Genomic DNA, 16,889 nt, shown 5'->3' with positions numbered 1-16,889 from the left:
TGTTTGCCCACTTAAAGATACAGTTTTTCTTTCTGTGCTTACCACCAGAGAGGTTAATTTGTCTTTAGGGCAGAGAGGGATAACGTGGTCCTTAATCCATCCCAACCCTTGCTCCTTTCCTTTTGTGAGTGGGAGACTGAAGTGTAGGGAAAGAAGCTTTTGGAACAGGAGATTTTAAAAAAAGAGTCTGGCAGCAATGATTTGTAGTGAGTAAAGCTGTAATGTGGTGCTACATCACTACTGTGAATTTATTTCAAGTCTAGATATGTAAAAAGGAAGAGTTGTTTGCAAAAAATGTACATGTGTGAAATGAGAGTGACTTAATCTTTATGACTTCAAGTTTGCATTCCTGTAGAGAAATACAAGAGCTGGGGTTGTTTACAGCCTCCTGTAAGCTCTTACTGAGTCCTACTGGGTCTATATTTAGGAACTGGTGTTTTGATCAGACCAGTGTGAGAAACAAAGCCCACTCCTCAAAATTTAAGGAGTTTTATAAGGTTAATAAGGGACTGATCAACAAAGCAAAACTAACAGTGCTGGAGGTTGGCAACAACCAGAGGCACACCCAATTCTTTAGCAAGAAGTCCTTTATACTGTTGCAGTTGCATTACTTTCCCTAATGACTGCACATTTTTGGAGCCTGTTTACCACAGCTCTGCCTCAGGTTGCCAGAGCATTGCCTAAGTCCACAGCTGCAGTCTCAGAGGGTCTGTCAGGGAGGCAGTCCAGGGTGCTCTTCTGATGCCTCTTTAGACTTGGTATTCTCCTTTTATGTTATTTTGCTCTCTGCCTGTGCTGTCTTGATTGTACATTTTGCAAGAGCAGTTCTATCTTGTGATAGTCTTGCTTCTTGCACAATTTTAGTTATACTGTCCACAAAAGCAATTAGAATTTGCACTATATCTACAGAACTTAAAATTTGTTATAATTGGCAAAAGCAAATACAAAACAGTGAAAGCCAACTGTTACTAGGCAGAATGTAGCAGTTAGGAGCTATTCCATTATTAGTTTGGAGCAAGTGTGCAATTAGGTGACAATCACCTTCTGAACAAACGCATTCCTTCTGCTCCTCTTTGGAAGTCATTCTCTGTGCCAGGCTCCAGTTTGCCCTGTGTCAGCCTGTAACAGCTTCCAGCCTTTGCCTCTGCACCCTGCTCAGGCTGCTCACTGTGGAGCTAGAACCTCTTCCATGTGCTGTAACCCAAAGCTGTCAAGTCTGTAGGGCCTGTCCAGCAACAGCTTCCTGCTTGCACAAACAAGCCCCCTTGAGCTGCTTCTCTGCACTCCAGCTCAGCATTCCTCATCTTTTTATTGGTGCAAGCTCTTTTCCCAGACGTTGCCACTCAGCCACAAACCCAGCCAGTTTGCCCTGAGTTTATGTGATTTGCTAGAGGTGTAAGCATGCAGGGCTGGAGTTGCTCTTGGCACTTCTCACTGCTGCACTGATATTTGCAGTTAACATATTTGCTTCTTAACATTTTAGTGCAAAAGATGTGGTTTTGGTTTTGCCTTCTACTGGTACCTTATTAGTAGTGGTGCAAAGGTTTTCTAAAGAAAATCCAGATTGTAACTGAAATATAAAGAATATTGTTCTTCAGCTCTACCTGTTGGTGGAAAACTTTATAGACTCTTTTGAGCCATAGGTTTGAATCCAAGGTGCAGTGCTGGGTGCAGCTGATCTGAGCTGGAGCACAATGATCAAAGGGCTTTGTGGAGGAAAGAGCTGGTAAAGAAAAGTCATTGTTGCTTTGGGGAGCTGTGCTGGGTCACTGCCTCTGCTGGAGGGTTCTGTGGTGAAGTCGGTCATTTTTGGGGTATTCAGTGTGAAACTGGGGCAGTGACTGCAAAAAGGTCACCCTGAGCTGTTCTGGGTCTCTCAGCCTTCTGACCTGCTGCAGAGAGGATTGTGCTGCTTTTGCAGCAAGGAATCAGAGCAGTTCAGTGCAGTGGATTGGGTGTATTTCTAAAACATACTAAAATTTAAGGAAATCAGTGACAGAAAACCTTGTGTAAGAAGAGACAGAAGGACGAGTTTTACCTCCCAGGTATCTTGGGATGGACAGCAGTCCTCAAACATGTAGAATCTTACAGACAATCCACAGGTGGAAAGCTGGGTTTGCTTTTCAACTCCCTTTCCTTATAGGCTTATGCTAACTCATGATATCTGTTTCAGTAGTACTAGAGGTCAAAAATGGGAAGATTCCACTGTGCAGTGGATTTGGAACTGTGTTCAGGGGTAGTTACCATTGTCAGTGTTGTAATTCTTTTTTTAGAATTTTTTTGATTTCCTGTGTGAATGAAAGACTGCAGAAAAAGCACCAACAAGCAAACCTGACAAAATGACAGAAAAACCCAAACCCAAAGATTTCCCAGTTCTTCACTGCATCAATCTTGCCTGGATCAGTATTGCTTCAGGACTGGGGTCTTAGTGCAGCACTGCACAGTGGAGCATCACTATGAGTAATGTCAGGTAATAATGCCCAAATATATGTCTTTCATATTGCTTGGGGTTTTATTTTTCTCTGTTTATCCTACATTAGGATTCCACACAGTAGTGAGGACTTTGTTGTACATGTGTTTTTCTTATTGAAATGCATTTTTGAATTTAAATAGCCATGTCCTGTTTCTCCACACAGGATTGTCCTCTGTAGGCTCCCAGGCAGTAGAACAGGAAATAAATAATTAATCTCTGGGTCAGGACATAGTAGTTTAATTTGGAAGAATAACAAAGCTTATGGGAATTGCAATACAGAAGAATGCTGTTGCTCAGTTTTCTGAACAGCTTTCTGTTCAATGTTCATGCATTTAATTTGGGTGTGTGTCACATGCCACATTCAGTGACACAGAACAGAGAAAATACATTTTCAAAGCAATGCTTCCCAGGCATAACACATGGCCTTTTGTTGGGAAGGAACTCCTGATGCTGCAGTCAGATCAATGCATCTCCTTTGTACAAAATCATTGGAGAGAGCTGGAGTGGGAGGGGAAGGTCACTCTGAAACTGTGAAGAGGATTTGCTGGAAGATGTCCAGGCAGTGACTATAACAAGGATCCCTCTCTTGCCCTGTGTCCTGGTTATCCCATGCCTCCCAAAGCTGCCAGAGCATCCCTCTGCCCGAGGTCTCAGGCCAGAGGAGCACCTAGAGGGGGTTGTGGTGAGCCTGACGAGGATGGTGGCCAGGAGCTGGAGCAGCAGCAGGCAGAGGCCTGCCAGGGGCACCCAGAGGAACACAAGGCAGAAGTGTTCCAGGTTTTCCTGCATTCTGCTGCCTGCAGAAATAGAAAAGAGAAAGCACTACCACATGCTCAGAGCTGGTGTTACAGCCAGTTCAGGGCCAAGGAGCTTCCTGGGTATGGTATTCCTGAGGAAGAGAGCTTCCCCTAGGCCTGCAGTGATGTTCTACTGCTGCCAGCATTTTCCTGGGAACTGGAGGGAGGACATAGGGCTGAAAGTTTTCCTGTATCCTCTGATGAGGCTGAAAGCAGATCTGGGCCCCGGGGCTCTAGCTTCCCTCCCCCTGTTCCTGGTGTGCCAGCGTATGGGATATGCTCATGCTTTTTACATCATCCTTAACCTTTCCTATGGGGGATGAAATGATGAAATGGAATCTTACAAATCCTCTGCTAAAGCTGTATGGATTTTCACTCTTCCCCCATCCCAAAATATCTGCAGAATGCCCCTTGGTATCAATGGACCAGAGTCCAGCCTTCCCTCCTTCCCTCCCTTCCTTCTTCCCTCCCTCCCTCCATGCAGGTTACCTGGATCTGGAGTCTTGAGGTTGGGGTCCTCAGTTGTGCCACCCTTGGTAGTGGGCTGACACGTGGTGGGTGCCACTGTGGTGGCTGTAAGTGAAATGGATAAATTCAGCAGAACTTCCCCAAGGGGAGAACTGGAGGGGGACTCCCCCAGGGAGGGTCTCCCAAGAGGCAAGAGGGAGCTGCAGCCTCCTTGTTTCTCACTCTGACACCATCCTCACAAAGCCTGAGCCCCCTGAGCTTGGTAGTACTTTTGAGAGTTGTGTGTGCTGAGGAGGGAGGGGGTGATGGTGGATTTTGCTTTAATCTTCTCCCTTCAGAGCCATGGGTGGGGTGGGGAAGTGGGGATGGGAAGGTGATGCTGGGTCTGCCCAGTCGTGTTTGCTTTGGGCAGGAGCAGTTCCAGGAGCAGAGGTGGGAAGCAGGGAGCCTCTGGCAGGAGGAGCAGTGGGCTGGTGACAGGATGCCTTGGGCAAGCAGGCAGGGAATTGGGGTTTGTGGGAGGGATGGCTGGTTCCAAAGGGCACAGGCAGGAGGTGCTGGGCACGTTGGCAGGGCTGAGTGAGCTTGGGTGAAGGTGTTACTGACCTGGTAAGAAGGCAGGCTGGCCAGGGCTGAAGTACAGCATTTGGTTGAAATTCATCACACAGAAATAGCTGCCCTCGTCCTGTGGTGTGAAAGATTTCACTGCCAAATAATAGGTTTTGCTGCTTTTGCTTGCCTCAAAGCGTGTGGCTGTTTCCTGATTCCTAAATGTGATCCTGGAGGTGGAGCTGATGAAGACAATGAAGTGAAGGGTTCCCCTGTTGTCCCGGCGGATCCAGGATGTGCCACTGTCCTTGTCAGTGCGACACTCCAGCTGCAGCCTCTGTCCCACCTGGAGCTGGCTGATGTCCCAGGGAGATGTGACCTTTATCTGACGGGACTGGCCATAAATCCCAGGGCAGCCTGCAGGAGAGAAATCCTTGCTGGAACCACTTGGGAAGAGCCAAAGGGCTCTCTGAGGAAACCTCCCTCCCTGTCCTTGGGCTGGAAGTACAAATGGAAAAGGAGGCACTGTCTGGATGATGTGAAGGTTTCCATGGCGTCCTTGCTGGGATGGTGCATGGAGGGTGCTCAGCAATCAGCCAGCCAGGATTTAAAGATGGGTGCTGCCCTTCCAGTGCCTTCTCATGGACATTCTACCTTCCCAGCTTCTCTGAAGTGATAAGCTATATAATCTCCCCATGAACACTAACTTATAAACCTCTTTCTTTCCACCCTTCTCCCTCCTCTCCAGAACCAGTCATCAGACCAATCTCCCTCCGCAGTGCAGGTGCTGCAGCCACCCCTCCAGCTGCCCTTTGCTGGCTGAGGTGATGCCACCTTTGCTTCCAAACTTATTGAGCATACCTCAAAGTCAGCCTTTTTGCTTTGCTTTTTACTCCCTCAGTTATTTAACCCAATGTATTGGATTCAGTGGAAGGGTTTTCTTGCCCCTCCTGGTGAAGGGTTGCACAATCCCGTGTCTGTACTCACAGAATCCCAGAGTGAGCAGCAGGAGCAGGGCAGGAGACGTGTCCATCTTCTCCTGGGGTGCCTGTGCACAGCACAGCTGAGGTGATCTGTGTCCCTTCTCTTGGGAGGCTGTGTTGCTCTTTGGGCGTGTCATCAGGATGACATTTGTGATGTCATCAGGACTCAACATCAGGATGCATTCAGTTCAAGTCCGGAATCTGGGTCCTGTTAACCTCGTAATTTCTCAGACGCACCTCTAGGATTTTTTCTGGATGACTTTCCTAGATATCCAGAGTGATGCTGCTCATGGTTGAGGCAGGATCAACCACTACAGCCTGCTGTTCCCTCCCCACAGCTGCTGTGCAGAAGATGCAGACCAGCCCCATCCTTTGGTGCAGGCCCTGGGATGCTTTTCCTGGCAGGGATTCTGCCTCCTCCTCTTGAGCATATTCATGGAGTCCCATGTGCGTGGTAGAGCCTGCAGTGACACAGGGGTTCATGGTGTAGATCCATGTGTATTGTTTATCAGCAAGCACAGGTTTCTGGCACACAGATGGGTTCTTCTCTGTTGTTCTCATTGCACTGCTTCGTTGCATGGTTCTTCATTGCTATTGTTCAGCAAAAGCCTTTCCATGCTAGGTAGTTGATCTAGGAACTGGAACCTGTTGAGAACTGCCCCTTGCATAAGTGGATGTTTTGCCTTTTCTTTATTTTCGATGTTGTGGTTCTCTTCTTTAACCACAGTGGCTTCTGCTCTTCAAAAAAACCTTTTATGCTTCACTTTTATGCTTCACCTTGCTGCTGCCTCCAGGTGACTACTAGCATATGGGGATGGGTGATGCTTCCTGGACCTTTGCATGCAAGAAGCATTTCACCAGAGTGCAAGGGACTGGGCTGGTGTTTGATTGATGTCTTTCTTGACTTTGCTGTTGATTGCTTTTCTGTGGGAGGGTTTTTTGTTGTTATACATTTGCCAAGAAACTGCTTTTCTTCCTTGTCTATCAGAACCCAGGTGCTGCTGAGTTTGATTCCATTGCTACCAGGGCTGTTACTCAGAGCCATCTTCTCCTGGATGTCCTTGCAGACAGTGCAGCACAGCTGAGATGATCTTTGTCACTTGGCTTGGAAGTCTTTGCCACTCTTTGGAGGGGTCAGGAACATCTTGGGTAAAGTGACAGTGCTTGGCAAATGCTGTGGCAAAACATTGAGGAAAAAAAGAATTTCGGAAGAAATTAGTTTCTAGTCCAGAATTTATGATCTGCTTATTCTTTATTTTATCTACTTGTGGTTCTTTTGTCTCACCACAGATTCCCTCTGACCAGACCTTGTTGTGTGATCCAGTGGAGAGGCCCTTGCAGCTGCCTCTGTGACCACTGGTACAGTGACATGTACATGAGTGACATTTCCTGGAACTTTGCACGCACAGGTTTTCCTGTTGATTATCTTTCTGTGTAAGGTTTTTAGTTTGATTTTTTTTTTTTTTTTAAACTAATCCTTTGTCAAGAAGCCTCTTGATTCCTGGGTCTGTCAGAATACAAGTGCTGCTGTTTGTGCTGCTTACTGACAGCTGAGTTATAGAAAATTATTTAGCAACTGCGTTTATATCACTGGGCATTAGAGTGGTGGAGACTGGGGAAAGCTGCTGCTGGGTGCTGAGATGTGTGAGGGTCAGTGGTGCTGTGTGAGCTGTGCCCTGCAGTTTGGGTTGGAGGATCAGTGTGAAGGTGTGTTGAGGGAGGAAGGAGCCACCCCAGAGCCTCCCGAGTTTGGCACTGGGCTTAAAAGTGATCAGGTATGTTCTGAAATAACAAACAACAAGCAACCCATTTGAAACAAATAAAAATTCCTAAAGCAAACAGATCCTGCTTCTATTTATTCCTCTGTTTGAAGAGGATTTGCATGTGAGGGTCAGTACCAGAGCAGGAGCACACTGCACTTCTGCCTGGGCTGCAGGAACGTGGTGTGATGTGAAATGTGAAAAAGTGGATATGAGAATATGAGCAAAGACCTATAGCTTTTGGCAGAAACACACGGAGTTATATACATTATTTTCAGTGAAAATATTTAGCTCACACTAGTTCAAGAAGAGACCACCTAATAACCTTGATGCTGGGGCTTTTCTGTTATTTTTTCTTCATAGCATGTGTAGTTCTGTGGAGTTATCATTCAGTATTTGCCTGCTATTGTTTACATACACTTATCTAGTCCTGAATTTTTTGTAGGGTTTTTTTTTTTAATCCTTGCAAACAAGTAAGTTTGGAAGAACTTTTGTTTTTCTCTGATTTTTCTCTCCTTCCCATCTTGTTTACAGAGGAGACTATCAAAGGGTTTCTTCTACTCTTTTCTTTGCCAGGTTGTTATCAGCCCTGTGACAAGAATTCCAGAGAACCCGCAGACTCTTTATCTCAGGCACTTTCTTGGCAGTTTCCTGGGATGTGGGAGTGTTACTGGGCCCATCAGCACATGCCTGGGAAGATGCCTTTAGATGATTTTAGGCTTTGTTAAGCTGGAAGCTGAAGTCTGCACCCTAAAGCTCAGGATGATGTATAAATCACTGGCTTTTCCTTTAGCCAAGACTTTTTCAACCCTTTGTTTATTATCTTCCTGAAGGATTTTAGCTTTTCTGAGACTAGGAACTGAAGAAAGAAAGAAAGAACAGTCATGAATCTGACTAGAATAATTTTATTTTATGTCTCAGTTCTTAAATTGCAAGTATACTAAGGAAAAATTTACATGAAATACAGATCTGAAAAAACAGAATTTTCAGGAGTCTGTAATATGTACCCAAAATATCAACATGTTAAAAATCCTGCTTAACCAAAACAAAGATTTTTTTTTTAATCACTCAGGCATTTCACTCAGAAAGAAAGCAAATCCCACTTTCCTTACTCAGGCCAAACTCCTGCAGAAATAGGTGGATCAGAGGTAGCAGCAGAACAAGTGTGAGGGGAACAGTGAACAGTAGCCCCCAGGACTGTAAAAACCTCAAAAGTAAGGCCCTTTAATCCATATTTATCTTCTCAATGCAGTCTTGTATTCCATTACATGAAACAATAAAAGCCCAAGGAGAGAGGTACCACAACAAGATCATGTATTGAGTGAGGAGAATTATTTCTAAGGCTTTGTGTAGCAAATTCCACCTGTGGCTGCATTTTGGGAGGACACTGCACACAGCCTTGAGCAAAGGTCCAACTCCTGTCCTTATTTCTCATCAGCTTCTCACTGGGGCATGTCAGCATCAGGGCTGGCCTGGCTCTTGTGCCTGAGCCCATCACTGGGAGCAGGGGTGGTTTTGGGCATTGCCAGAGGAGGTCAGGGTTTGGAAGGAGCTGTTTTTACCCTGCAGCTCCCAGGGAAGTGCTGCTTGTCTGTGTGTCTGTGCTCCCTCTGTCCCATCAAAGCTGCCAGGGCAGAGGGGGTGAGGTGCTGTGGCATTGTGGATAGTGTAGGAGATGGATTTCTGTGCTGACAGCTCCCAGGAGAAGATGCAGAGGGCAGAAGGAGCAGATGCTGGTCTGTGTTAGTTTGGTGTCCTGGGTTTCACAGGGGGCTTCCCATTTGCAGGTCTGCAGAGAGAAGAGGGTTTGGGTTACTCAGATGGGAGAGGAGCAAGAAGGAAATCAAGGCTCCTTTAGCCTTGGGCTGCAGCCAGGGACCTCCCAGAGGAGACTGCAAAGGGTTCCTAAATCCTGTTTGTGCAAGTGAAAGATCTGCCACCATTTCTTGTAGTGACAAACAGCAGAAGGTTGTATCTGATACACTGATGGCTCAATCTAATACTAATTAAAAAATAAAGTGGGCTTTTAAAATTTACCTCTGACTCTTGTCATCTCATTAAGCTTTTCTCTACATTCAGAAAAGAATAAAGATAGAAGAGCTCAGAGTTTGTGGGGTTTTTTGAGTTAGACAGGGTGTTATCATTTCAGAGAGACTTTTTCCTGTTGGAACGTGTTTCCTGCAGAGAAGTTTGAAAGGATTTGCTTTCCAGACAGCCAACATGCACCCAAAATGATAGAAATGACTGGTCTCCATCAGTTGAGAGTTTTATGCTGATATCTAATGAGTTGGGGATTCGGCACCCCCTTTCAGGGAAGATTAGTTTGTAGATCCTGCTGCCAGCAAGGATCCCAGGCCAGATCCTGGGGTGCTCTTTAAGGGAGTAAATTGCACTGTCAGCTTCCAAAGAACTCCCTTTCACTAAGCAGGAGCTGCTCAGAGCAGCAGGAATTTCCTCTCTAAATCAAAACTGAAATATGGTGCAATGGCTAAAACCAGAGCTCAGTCAGGTTTGGGGCTGCTGGAGGAGAGGCATCCTTGAGGAGGTGATTGCCTGAGACCTCTGTATTGTACCCACTGCACCAGGGTAGAGTGGGAGAGCTCTGCAGGGTGTTTTCATCCTCACAGAGACAGAACATCTTTGCACAGAGCTGGCAAGAGAGGTTGAGATAAGTGAAAAATGCAAACATTCTCCTAAGCAAGGCTGCACGAAGAGCTCTTCCTTATCGTTTCTCCCCTGGAAAGGCAGATGAGGATCAGGAAAGTGCTGGGTGTAATAAATATCCCCTGTGAAAATGACAGTCTATTCCCTTTTACAGACAGTTAAAAAAATGCAACCTGCCTTTTAAAGAAAAATAAATTTGTAGGGATCCATTTCCTACTACTGTTGGGGAGGGAGTGTATTAATTTGGAGAATTAAGTGGCAATCACCTCTTGTACTAAAAAGCCCATGGATGCATAACAAGGAACAGGAATTTATCTGATTTTAAAGATGCTTTGATTGGCAATGAATGAGGCTCCAGAGGTGTGAGCATGCTGTTTCAAATTTTCTTGGCAACCCAGCTGTTCCAAGCACTAGCCCAGCCCTGGCTGCCCTTGAGCAGCAGTGGGGATTTCTTGGTGCTTCTCTTGCCACAAGCCCCAGGGTGCACAAGGCTTGCAAAAGTGCAGAAGTGGTTTCCTGCAGAGCAGGAGAGGTGAGCAAACCAGCTGCAGGGAGCTTGATTTGCAAAAGTAAAACATGGGTGGGCAAAAAGCATTTTCTCTTCCAAACCAGGAAATGGCAATTCTCAGTCTGGTTGTGCTTTCCTGGTGACTCAGGGTGAGGGGTGGCAGGAGGGAAAGCATAAAGAAAAGGTTCCTGTGTGCCCTGGAAGCTGTTTTACCCCTCAGTCTATTTCCATCTGCACTGATGTTTCTCAGGAGAGTCATGAGAGGCTGCAGCAGCCTCTGTGCCAATGTTCCTCAGGGCCTTTTGGGGAGACAGGCAGGAAGCCTGGTGCTGCTGGTCCAAAATGGTGCAGAGGGGGATTTGGGATGCAGGAGCTTACATGTAATCCATGGGGATGTCTGAATATGCAGTAATGAAATCAAATTAATGGTGTGGGGAGGGGAGGAGATGAAATGTGGTCGTCCCCAAACTCAAGTTGGGAATGATGCATTGGAAGCACAGAAATGTGGTTAGTTATGAGCACTGGGTGATGCACAAAGTTTTTGGGCTCCACAAACACTTCCTGTCTTTCTGTTTTTGATTCTGGTGCGGGGTCAGAGTTCAATGACTTAATAGTTGAAAAACAACAACAACAAAAAAAAGCCCAAAGAGACAAAAAGCTCCATACAAAACCAAAAATAGAGGACCCATAAACTTGTTCTGTTTTGCCCTTAAGTCATTGCTCAGGCTCCTCCCAACCATCTTCTATCAGATGAAGAATTTTTAGGCTGTTTTTTGTCACCTGCCTCCTTTATCTCTTGAGGGTGAGATGTTGCCAAGTTGAAGAGAAAAATGACAATGCCTGTCACTCACCTCTTACACCTGCATCTTCGTCTTCTGGTTTCTAAGAAAAGAGAGAAAATGTTTTAGTTCAAAGGTGCCAAGTGAGAGCTCAGGGAAGAAACACTCCAGTGAGGTAGGGCTGGTGTTCCTCTGCAGCTGATATCTTTAAACCAAGCCTATTTTTGAGGAAATACATGCCAGGGAGTGGTGCTGCAGCTCATGTTACCCCTGTAATCCACTTAAATATTTTTATGAATTCATCTTTAAGATGAATATCAGCAGCAGGGTCAGCCTGGCAACACTGAGGGTGAATTATTTCTATTTGCTATCTCCAGTGACTTTGACATGTTGCTGAAAACCCCTCAGCAGCAATTATTTCTGCAGCAGGTGAGTGGAAGTGATGCCATGTCTCATTTACCAAGGTAAATTTTAGCTGCTACTTTGGGGTATATTCAGCAAAATAAAACACCCAGCTGTTCATTTTGGACTAAGGTAAAAGTCCATCCTGAAAGGCTTGGAAATTGCTGCAGAAATTACCTGCAGCTGAGGGCTTTTCACTGATCATGATGTAATGAAGTTTCTCATCTGGTTCCAGCTCGAGGTGCTCCTGGGACTCAGCATTTGCTGGAGCATATTTACTCAGGTCAGAATGTTTCAGACTCTGGGACTTTGACCTCTGACACACCCATTTATGAACCAAGACAGTTGACAGAGTACTGTCTCTTTCTAATCTATTTTTCTTCTTTGAAAGTCTTTTCCAACATAAATAATTTTCTGACTGTGTGATTCTAAATTGATAATTCCTCCTCATCCTAATCCTACTGGGGACGATTAAAATACAGACACTGATTTTAACAGTGTCCTTTTCTTGCACTGGCTGTGTTCTGATCATCCCATGCCTCCCAAAGCATCTCCCCCAGGGCAGGGCTGTGGTCCCAGGGCAGAGGTGCAGCTGGAGGGTTTGTGGTGAGCCTTACGTCGGCACAGCACGAGGGTGATCACCAGGGCCATGAGGAGCAGGGCACAGGCAGCTGCCAAGGGGACCCAGATGAAGATATGGCAGAAGAAGTTCAGATCTTCCTGCATTCTTCTCTCTGCAGGAATAGAGAAGATGGAGTGTCCACCAGATGCTCCCAGCTGATGTTACAGACTGTTCTGGTGTAATCATTTTCCTGGGGACTCGAGGGAGGATATGTGGGCAGAATTTTTCTAAAAGCAGGCCCAGCTCCCAAGGCTCAACCCGCCCTCCCCATGTTCCTGGTGTGCCCAAGCATGCTCATGCTTTTTATGTCATATTTAGCCTTTCTTAGGTTGAACGAAATATTGGAATCTAATCCTTGCATCTGTGATAAAGAAGCTCTGTGGATCTTCTCTCTCCCTCCCAATCCCAAAATGATCCCCGTTGGTATCAGTGGACCAGAGTCCAGCCCTTCCCCTCTCCCTCCCTCCATGCAGGTTACCTGGATCTGGAGTCTTGAGGTTGGGGTCCTCAGTTGTGCCACCCTTGGTAGTGGGCTGACACGTGGTGGGTGCCACTGTGGTGGCTGTAAGTGAAATGGATGAATTCAGCACGTAGGGAAATACAATGAAACAGATGTCTGCTGCCATTCTTCTCTCTTAGCCCTGCCAGGGCACATGTGCTCCTGAGTTCAGCTCCAGGAGAACTTCATTGGAGGGGGACTCCCCCAAGGAGGGTGTCCCAAGAGGCAAGAGGGAGCTGCAGCCTCCTTGTTTCTCACTCTGACACCATCCTCACAAAGCCTGAGCCCCCTGAGCTTGGTAGTACTTTTGAGAGTTGTGTGTGCTGAGGAGGGAGGGGGTGATGGTGGATTTTGCTTTAATCTTCTCCCTTCAGAGCCATGGGTGGGGTGGGGAAGTGGGGATGGGAAGGTGATGCTGGGTCTGCCCAGTCGTGTTTGCTTTGGGCAGGAGCAGTTCCAGGAGCAGAGGTGGGAAGCAGGGAGCCTCTGGCAGGAGGAGCAGTGGGCTGGTGACAGGATGCCTTGGGCAAGCAGGCAGGGAATTGGGGTTTGTGGGAGGGATGGCTGGTTCCAAAGGGCACAGGCAGGAGGTGCTGGGCACGTTGGCAGGGCTGAGTGAGCTTGGGTGAAGGTGTTACTGACCTGGTAAGAAGGCAGGCTGGCCAGGGCTGAAGTACAGCATTTGGTTGAAATTCATCACACAGAAATAGCTGCCCTCGTCCTGTGGTGTGAAAGATTTCACTGCCAAATAATAGATTTTGCTGCTTTTGCTTGCCTCAAAGCGTGTGGCTGTTTCCTGATTCCTAAATGTGATCCTGGAGGTGGAGCTGATGAAGACAATGAAGTGAAGGGTTCCCCTGTTGTCCCGGCGGATCCAGGATGTGCCACTGTCCTTTTCAGTGTGACACTCCAGCTGCAGCCTCTGTCCCACCTGGAGCTGGCTGATGTCCCTGGGAGATGTGACCTTTATCTGAAGGGACTGGCCATAAATCCCAGGGCAGCCTGCAGGAGAGAAATCCTTGCTGGAACCTCTTGTAAACCTCTTTTTTTCCACCCTTCTCCCTGCTGTCCGAACCACTCATCAGACCAATCTCCCTCCGCAGTGCAGGTGCTGCAGCCACCCCTCCAGCTGCCCTTTGCTGGCTGAGGTGATGCCACCTTTGCTTCCAAACTTACTGAGCACACCTCAAAGTCAGCCTTTTTGCTTTGCTTTTTACTCCCTCAGTTATTTAACCCAATGTATTGGATTCAGTGGAAGGGTTTTCTTGCCCCTCCCGGTGAAGGGTTGCACAATCCCGTGTCTACTCACAGAATCCCAGAGTGAGCAGCAGGAGCAGGGCAGGAGACGTGTCCATCTTCTCCTAGGGTGCCTGTGCACAGCACAGCTGAGGTGATCTGTGTCCCTTCTCTTGGGAGGCTGTGTCGCTCTTTGGGGAGGATGTGATGTCACCAGGACCCTCTTGGGTGATGCTCGGTGTCTGTGCCGTGATGAGAAAAGAAAGATTGCTGAAGAAATCTGCTTCTTGTCCAGAGCTTGGGCTAATATGTCCTTATCAGTTCTTAATGGTGCCTCAAAACTTTTTCGTGGATGACTTCCCCAGAGATGCAGAGTGATGCTGCTCTTGGCTCAGGCAGGATCAGCCACCACAGCCTGCTGGGGATCCACAGCAGCTCCAGCTCTGCAGAAATTATGGACGAGTCCCACGGCTTTGATGGAGGCCACACTTTGCTTTTCTTGGCAGGGATCCTGCCTCCTTCTCTCCAGACACTCAGGGGTCTCCTGTGGATGGCAGAGCCCAGACTGTTTTGTCACCCAGCAAGTGAGACACAGGTGTTTCATGCCATAGGTATACATTTCATTTATCTCCAAGCACACCTGGTGCTGGCACACAGCTGGGTTCTTCAGGTGCTTGATTGTTCTCTTTGCAATTCTTCCTTGTTTCATTCTTCTTTGCAATTGCAGCTCTCTTTGTGCAGGGCAGGTGGTCTGTGCAGAACCTTCACGTGAGTGCCCGATGTCCAGCATGTGGTTTGCTTTTGGTTTGTTTTAGCAACTCATGGCTCTCTTCTCTCACCACAGGCACTTCCTCTCTGCCAAAAAAATAAAAAAAAACCTTGTGGGCTTCAATGGAGAGGCCCTTGCTGCTGCTTCCAAGTGACCCCATGCACGTGGGGATGGGTGATGCCTCCTGGAGCTTTAAACACACACTCACAAGAGTTTCACCTGTCCATGAGGGGCTGGGCTGGTGTCTGATTTATTTCTTTCTTCCTGGCTTTCCTGTTGATTTTTTTTTTCCCATTACCCCTCTGCAAAGAAAGCCCCTTTTTCTTGGATCTGTCAGAAAGTAAGTGCTGCTGGGTTTGATGCTGTTTCTGTTGGGGCTCAGACCTGAATCACTGAAAATGGTTTAGGAACTGGTTTTATTTCTCTGGGCTTCAACACATGTTGGTGAATGAAGACAACTCATGTAAGGAGTGCTGAAATATGTGAAATTCATGCTTTTGTTAGGCTGGCAGACTTGTGATGTCTACCTTAAATAAGGCAAATAAAAGTGAGCATGGAAATGAATGTGCTGGCCAATGAGGATGGGACAAAAAACTCATCAATTCTAGATTCTCATTCTGTAGAGTGAGCATGCTGTGCATGTCCTCAGAGATGTGGTGGTGGATGTGCTGGGAGAACCTGTACCATTATGGGATCATCCAGGAAGGACTACTGCCTTTCTTAATAGGGATATCTAATTTCTTTCTTGTCTCCTACAAATAGTAAATTTTATATGAATCAGTCCAGGGTACCAAACTGGTGCCCAGATATTCCTCTTGTCTGTGTAGAGATGTCCTTGATCTTGGCCCTCTTTGCTCACAGATTGAGCTGATTTCCAGGTAATGCCACCTTTTCCTCTGCTAATGAATATTTCCTCCAAAGGCAAGGCAAAAGCTTGTTGTCAGCTGGGAGATACAGCTGCAGGAGGGCTGTCACACATCACTTTTTTACTGACTTCTGTGATAAGGAGTTCTGTGGTACAAAGCTGCTTCTATTTTGCATAGCAACAAAGAAGAAAAAATAAAGTTGTGGTGGCAATTATTTATTTGATTAGGCAGTTCTCCAAAACACAAGCAGAACCTCCAGGAAAAAAACTCTGATTTTAAATCAACACTAGTATAAATAATTTCAAGTTTAATACTGGTTGTAATAAGTTTAATATTGGTGACCAACTCTAAAACTGGGGGAGAGGAGGTGGGTAATCAGATTAATTAAGCAATCTCCTTGATTTTCTTTTATTCTGGTTTGTCTGTTTGTCCTCTATGCAGTATTTTAGACTAGGTTGATTTTTTTTTTTTTTTTTACTGAAGACCTAAGCCAAATCAATGTCATTAATAACATGTTTTATTAGTAATCTATTTACTACTTTCTGTTGTAGTGTCACAGATATGATATGACTAAAGAAGAAAAAATACTCAGACAACCAGTTACTTCTGCAGAGCATAATGTAAGAGAAGTGAGGACACCAGACAGGTTGATTAGAAAGTAGAAGTAATTTCTTTTTTCTCCAAAATCTACATATAAATTTTATTTTATTTACAGCTAAGGTTACAGGACTCTGATTGCTGTTGAACTCCAGCCTAAGTTGCTTATGACTGAGGTTTATCTTTATATACTGGTCTGTATTTAATGCATGTCAAATGATTAGTAGAAGACAGGACCAAGGACACAAGAGACAAAATCATGCAGGGATGAGACAGAGTAACAAGGATTCACCTGTTTTTGACCAGGGCTTGGCAGGAAGTGAATTTAGGATTCATTTGCTCTTTCTCACGTCCATTTGATGAAGAAGGAATGGGAAAGCAGAGGGAGCTGAGGCAGCAGAGCTGAGTTTTGGATATGTTTGATTTCTCAGCCATTTTGTGGAAAGCTCTCAGGGTCTTTTTCACGGGGTAAGAACCTCCTCAGTTTCTCAGTGTTGGTCACAGCAGACATTGCCTGGATGTCCCACAGAGGCTCTGGGGACATCGGAGTCGCGCTGCCACGGTCACTGAACACAAAAGGAGCCCCCAAATGACTGTGCTCTCACAGATCCATTGTTCTGCTGCCCATGGTGTCCCCTAGTGCTCCACAAGGACATCCCATTGCCAAGCAGTGCTGCCACATTCCTGAGGATGAGCAGGTGCAGTTCTCCTGTGCGGGTCAGTGATGGTAACTGAGGGGTGACTGCACTCTGCCACAGCACTGCTGACTCTTCCTGTTCTTAACCCTTGAAGGATTGCATTAAAACTTTCCATTCCACTTCCATAATGAGGAATGGAAAGTTTCAATGAAGATTTCAAAATTCAGTTGCAAATTACCAGCATTGTTTTTTGAACAGAGGGCAAAACACCAGGTTGAG

At 46.3% G+C, this 16,889-nt stretch overlaps 2 protein-coding genes across 2 annotated transcripts; both read right to left on the bottom strand.

Annotated features, from left to right (window-relative positions):
• Nucleotides 1-1,858: 1,858 nt before the first annotated feature.
• On the bottom strand, nucleotides 1,859-5,379 carry LOC306802036 (T-cell surface glycoprotein CD8 alpha chain-like). Its single transcript, XM_079305744.1, has 4 exons — nucleotides 5,275-5,379; nucleotides 4,345-4,704; nucleotides 3,760-3,843; nucleotides 1,859-3,270 (listed from the first exon to the last, which is right to left on the bottom strand). The coding sequence occupies exons 1-4, from the start codon at nucleotides 5,318-5,320 to the stop codon at nucleotides 2,930-2,932; spliced, it is 831 nt and encodes a 276-aa protein (XP_079161870.1). The 5' UTR covers nucleotides 5,321-5,379; the 3' UTR covers nucleotides 1,859-2,929.
• A 2,540-nt stretch (nucleotides 5,380-7,919) lies between these two features.
• On the bottom strand, nucleotides 7,920-15,652 carry LOC306802037 (T-cell surface glycoprotein CD8 alpha chain-like). Its single transcript, XM_079305745.1, has 6 exons — nucleotides 13,814-15,652; nucleotides 13,147-13,506; nucleotides 12,484-12,567; nucleotides 12,001-12,117; nucleotides 11,054-11,084; nucleotides 7,920-8,819 (listed from the first exon to the last, which is right to left on the bottom strand). The coding sequence occupies exons 1-6, from the start codon at nucleotides 13,857-13,859 to the stop codon at nucleotides 8,774-8,776; spliced, it is 684 nt and encodes a 227-aa protein (XP_079161871.1). The 5' UTR covers nucleotides 13,860-15,652; the 3' UTR covers nucleotides 7,920-8,773.
• Between the last annotated feature and the right edge of the window lie 1,237 nt (nucleotides 15,653-16,889).

Source organism: Erithacus rubecula, assembly GCF_903797595.1.
Source record: "Erithacus rubecula genome assembly, chromosome: 5".
Classification (NCBI taxonomy): domain Eukaryota; kingdom Metazoa; phylum Chordata; class Aves; order Passeriformes; family Muscicapidae; genus Erithacus; species Erithacus rubecula.
The sequence above is the reverse complement of the archived record's forward strand: the minus strand, read 5'-3'. Positions and strand labels throughout refer to the sequence as shown.